Consider the following 5,619-nt stretch of genomic DNA (forward strand, 5'->3'; position numbering starts at 1 on the left):
TACTCAGCCATCACGATGACATTGATGATCAACTAACCAGCGACTCGGTCATTGGGTACTGCCACGGGCTCCTCCACTACTTTATTGTGTTTTATCAGGTGAAGAACATCGTGGAGTCGGAGGGGGGCCCTATTATCGAACAGGCCTTCGGGTTGGGAGCAGCCGTGAGGAGACCCATCGAGAGAGGCAATTCAGAACTTGAAGACCATCGAAGTTGATTAATACTAACATGCAGCATGTCAGGATCGGTCTTCCTTGATGTTGGGTTATCTATAGGGGGTATATAAGCAAAACAATTTCAACCCGTGCAGTTACGAAGCGGTCGTGAAATAGGAACGGGAATTACGCTGACCCGTTCGAACAACCTGAACGAGGCAGACTGCCTCCTCTTGAATAGATGCCGATTGAAAGTAGTCAATGAACCGAGAAAGGGAAGACGACCAAAAGTGAAGAGGCTCGAGGAGAGAGTGAAGCAGAGAAATGTGACAAATTGGTGTGGCGTGCTAGAGTCTACCCACGGTCGCCACTACCACGTACAAAGGGAGGGGATGGGACGGCGTGCCTCGCCGGGATGGCGAACCTATTACTTGCCAGAGTTTGTACCGAGAAGGAAGAAGGCTGTTGGGGATCGGGTATCGAAGAGGATAATGGACAGAGGCAATGATCCAAGGGATGTGTTCGACCCTGGAGTCCCCCGTGGACTATGCTGACCATTGATTGTTCATGATAGTTTTACTTGCGTTATTCAGTGCAATAGGTCTACGATGAAACTCCGATAGAGAATCAACTTCGATGACCTGTCGACGTGAACGCGGTTCTCTGGCCCCTGCGGTTCAAATCAAACCATAACTATGGTGCAGCCTCCAAATCAGGATGGCGAATGTTCTCTAAGCACCATCGCCAAACCGATAGCATTATGAAGGACTATCAACTCGAGTCCGTGGTTGCAAACGGCACTGCTATCGAGCATGCGTCTTAGGCATCCTTCTTGCTGTCTTGTGGGCGGCGGCGACTAAATCGCCTGGGCTGGGGAGGCTTATCCCGTTGGGCCTCCTCTACGATCGATTGGCTCACAAGGGACTCCACAGTAGCAACAGTGTTCAACCAAAACTTGTTCAGATTGAAGCCTCTAGTTGAATTGAGCACATAGTCTGTAGTGAGCAGCCAAGTATGCATGATAATAAAAATGGACGATGAAATGACGATGACAGCATGAGTGTCATGGTTGGCGAGAGGTGCTACGTACCCGAACGGCATGAAAAGTAGAAACGCCCACGTACCCCCGTGGACAATCCAGGACAGAGTCGGCGGCACTGGAGTACTCAGATACATCATAGAGTCGCCTGCACAGCCCCGACAGACAGTAAGGTCAGCTTGAACAGACAGTCGCACGTGGGAGGGTACATCCTTGATGGCCGCGAGGTTACGTAGAAAGCATGAGTACACTGCGGGGACCGACAACGGCCGGGCTATGGTGTCAGATTTCTTTAGCAACCCCATAGCCTCTAGCGCTTCGACTCGATCTTCCCCTCGACCGCCCGTTAGTTCAATAAGATGTATTGCGTAGCTGAGGAGGAGCAGTCGGTAGAGATCCAAGTGCTCTGCCATGCCCTCGCCAGTCAAGATGACGGTGATATCGATCGAGCGTCCAGCAGCGTGGGCAGTGAGGGTCCGCAGAGCCCACCAACGGGAAAAGCTGGCAGTGGTGTAGAAGCCGAATAGGAGGCCCAAGATGATCGAGAAGACGCTCCAGAGCTTGTCGAGGGAGGCCAGATGTAGGATGACGTCCTCCATGAAAGGGGCATGGGCGAGCATGCTGAGGCCCAATACGTACAGGAGAGTAGGGACGACGAAGGCCAGTGCAGAGACGCTGGTGGAACCGACCGCCGCGGCAGAGAAGGGGTAGGGCAGAAGACTCATCGCGGAAAAATGCTTCGAGACGTATACTCTTCCGAATTGACCGGAGACCAAGACAATTACAATAGTGAAAATGTGACAATGAAGATGCAATCATTCCCTGGCGCGTGATGACCTTGCCGCAAGAGAATTCATTCGCTCTTCTGAGGTTATTGTTCGAGGGACTGTCTTAGCGTCGTCAGCCTCTACCAGGCCCCTTCCTAGTGGGCCTATACGACGGTAGCTCTCCTCCTCCTCCTCCACCGTCCCAGAAGCCTCTACTTGCTCGGTTCACAGTGTCACCCTTGTGTGGTCGAGGCCTGACATTGCTAAGCTGTTCAAAACACAATAGGACGATAGCTACCCGTGGATCTCCTCTCTCCGACGCTCTGCCTCCTTCTCCTGCCACTCATGACTAGCCTTGATTCGGGTGGCATCGGCCTCTAATCTGTCGAGATAGGCCAGACGTTCCTTCGGAGGATTCAGATGTTCAGCAGGACCTAATAAGACGTGATAAAGGGACTCAACAAGAACCAAACACGGACCACTCCCTTCTTCCACTGGCGTCCTCCCCGAAGCCGTCTCCTTATTAGTGATGTAGTGGTAAACCACATACCCCACAACAGCGCATAGGATGATAGCCACCGGAGACACCGGTGGCAACAGCCAACTGTTCTCAGTTGGCCGGGACGGCGCTGAAGCAACAGAAGATGACGTTGATGATGCTCAGCGACCTACCCTCAATGGCTTCAGCAGCATCCTCTGGTGGTATTCCTTCCGCGTTGAGCTGAGATTGAGAGAGTAAACTGAGATCGCGGTCACATCCTACCTCCGTGGGGAGGCACTGTATACTATGCATTCCACTCAGTGCAAGCCGCCTTTGGTCTTTGCTCTCTGGCGGCAATGGTAGGGCCGGTAAAATCTCTACAAGAGTGATAGCAGCCAATCGCATACAATCTGGTCTACCTCGGCCTCTCTTCTCTGTTATGAGGGAGTCCACTGGTACACACTCAACTGCTGCAGAAGAGGGGTAGTGAAGGCAGAAGCCAGGAGGACACAGGTGTTGGAGTTCGCCTATCGCAGAGTACATCTACCGGAAGGTCTAGGTGCTACAGAAGACATCTCACCTCCAGAAGCGGGAGTGATCTCCCTACCGAGGCAGCCAACAAGGACTGAACTCCACGTTAGGAAGAGTCTCATTAGGGATGAATCAAAAGGAAAAGCTCCGACTCGATCCCCTCACATAGCTGGAAGGATCCTAAGTTGCCACCGACGTTCGACGCGACTACCCGGTCTCAGATTGACACACTCCGCACACGACCCTCTCTTTGCAAGAAAGTCGGCTTCATTGCAGCATTCCACTTAATTGAAATCCTCACGTGATTTGCCTCCCCGCAGCTCCATCGTTCCAGGCTTGAAGAGCATCTTCATCTCCTCCAGTGTTAGACTACGACCATCGTCCTTCTGTAAAGCAGCCGCATCGCTCGCGTCGAAGGCCATGTTAGTGAGGCGACTCTTGCCTGCTTGAAGACTCATGATACGTTGATCAATCGAGTCACGCACAACGAAGCGGTAGATTCTAACAGTGTGCTGTTGGCCGAGACGATGGACTCTCATCATAGCCTGCTCTTCTACGGCCGGATTCCACCACAGGTCTAGCAAGTACAGGGTCCTTCCTGCGGTCAGGTTGAGCCCGACGCCGCCGGCTCGCAAAGATACCAACAACACCTTCCCTTGTGTCGTGCTGTCTCCATCGTCCTCAGGCTCCGACACTTCCACCTCCCCACAGGCATCCAAAGCGTCCGCCAGGACTGGTCGGATTTCGCTCTTGGTCGTCTTGTGGTTAAACCAGGCAACATTGCTCTGCCGCTCGTTCTGGTTTTGTTTGCCAGTGATAAGCCGGTAAGGGACTTGGTTAAGATCCAGCATGTGCGATATCATCCAGAGGTAAGATGTCCACTGGGAGAAGACCACCACGTTCCAACCTCTTCTCACATCCCTCTTTACGTATCGCAGCAGCTTCATCATTTTAGAACTCAAACGGAATTTATATTTAACCGCATCGTCTTCCGGAGGTTTCTCATCGGCATCATCCTGGAACTGACTGTTCGCATTGACCATCGCCTGTGTTGGAATGACTTGGAGGGAGTCTATGGATACCGGCTTCCGGCACACAGGGCAGGTTCCTGCCCGTCTGATGCACGCGTTAGCGCAGGGTTGGCACATCGTATGGCCACACACTGTCAACACAGGCTGCTTCTTCACGTTGCTGCTGCTGAGTGCCTCGAGGCAGATGACGCACTCTGGAAGGGACTCAGACACCTTCATGTCGTCAATGACCTTTTTCAAGTAATCCTTCCTGTGGGGCGAGGTATCTCTAGGGTCACCCATGAACCTATCGTAGAGCTCATCGAGGTTAGCTGCCATGCTAGAGCCATCTCCTGGACGCGCGCTATCTTCGTCTTCGGTCGGCACCCTACCCATGACCTACCCAGAAGAGGGACTTCCCAACAATTAGTGAAAGATGTCGAAGGTGCAGTACGGTAATGGAAGAGGAGTATCGGCAATCGAATGTGCTGCGAATGAACGACCCACAAGAGGCAACCTCACCTTAGCGAGCTTGGATGGTATACAGAGGATAGGATGACAGAGTGCTTGGCGGAGTCGTAGGATAAGATTGAGTATCTGACGACCCATCAAGCGTGCCGCCTACGGTTGCTACTGCGGCCTGCCACCTTCATTCTGTGCAGATTCTCCGAATGCTCAATGAAGCTGTTGAACTCGAGATGGCTTCGCCAGAAAAGATAGGTGTACAGCCTCTCCTCATCGGCATCTAGGGGAATTTCTAACGTGCGCACCATCTGAAACGACGACCACATTCATTCGTTCACGTAGGGGCTTCCATGACTAGCAGCCACGGAGTGACCACCACTGTGAGTGGTCTGACCTTATCTGGCATCTGCACCAAGGGTTGGCCATTGGAATCTTTGGTTTCCTTGGTTCTTCTTATCATGATACGGGACAACATATTATGCAGAGCAGCTCGACCCGCTTGGTCCCCTTCCTTCACAGGGTCCACTATATGCCGCTTGTAGAAGGCGAACGACGACCACGGTTCGACGTGGAGGAACTGACAAGGGCAGGGCATCATGAAGAGTGCTCTTCGTGATGTGAGCATGGCGGCTACTTGTATGATTGGGAAAAGGTCCTCCAAAGTATTCTGGACAGGAGTACCTAGAGAGCCTCAGTCATCCAATAGATGGTACGAGATTAAGCTTACCCGATAGACACCAGAGACGATCCCCGTGGAGACAAGTCCGCACCACTCGAGAGATTGCCGTTACTCGTGACTTTATCAAGTGACACTCATCCAATACTATACGCCGCCACCGAATGTGCTGAAAAGAGTTTAGTTCAGGAGGAAGGGAACAGGTCTGCCCACTTTCATGATGTCCGGTCCATCCCGTGTGACGACGCCGTAGGTGGTCATCACGAGGCCGGCCCTCTCTGCTACTGCGACTAGCTCCTCAGGACTGCGTATCCTATCGTTTCCGTAGTATTGGAAAGGCTTACCTGCGTGTGATAATGCTCGGGCTGAGATGGATGACAGTTTCATTGAATGAAATGCATTATATCGTAGAACGGCCGATTATTCTTTTAATGAGGAAATATCAGCCGTACGGTCCTGTTACGCAGCTCTTTGAATGTCGACTCGCCACTGAC

At 52.3% G+C, this 5,619-nt stretch overlaps 2 protein-coding genes across 2 annotated transcripts in view; both read right to left on the reverse strand.

Annotated features, from left to right (window-relative positions):
- Positions 1-972: 972 nt before the first annotated feature.
- Pmar_PMAR010652 (hypothetical protein) lies at positions 973-1,926 on the reverse strand. The gene has a single exon (XM_002776448.1). It carries the CDS (start codon positions 1,918-1,920, stop codon positions 976-978), a length of 945 nt encoding a protein of 314 aa, XP_002776494.1. The 5' UTR covers positions 1,921-1,926; the 3' UTR covers positions 973-975.
- A 1,332-nt stretch (positions 1,927-3,258) lies between these two features.
- The window catches only part of Pmar_PMAR010653 (DNA repair protein RAD5, putative), a gene marked incomplete at both ends in the record, with an annotated part of 3,756 nt that continues 1,395 nt past the window's right edge, over positions 3,259-5,619 (reverse strand). The window contains 7 exons of the mRNA XM_002776449.1: positions 3,259-4,383; positions 4,507-4,581; positions 4,632-4,757; positions 4,844-5,026; positions 5,084-5,130; positions 5,177-5,294; positions 5,339-5,490. Coding sequence (XP_002776495.1) covers positions 3,259-4,383; positions 4,507-4,581; positions 4,632-4,757; positions 4,844-5,026; positions 5,084-5,130; positions 5,177-5,294; positions 5,339-5,490 — 1,826 coding nt within the window. The remainder of the gene's footprint in view (positions 4,384-4,506; positions 4,582-4,631; positions 4,758-4,843; positions 5,027-5,083; positions 5,131-5,176; positions 5,295-5,338; positions 5,491-5,619) is intronic.

This window comes from Perkinsus marinus (genome assembly GCF_000006405.1).
Source record: "Perkinsus marinus ATCC 50983 genomic scaffold scf_1104296953396, whole genome shotgun sequence".
NCBI classification, from domain to species: Eukaryota; Perkinsozoa; order Perkinsida; family Perkinsidae; genus Perkinsus; species Perkinsus marinus.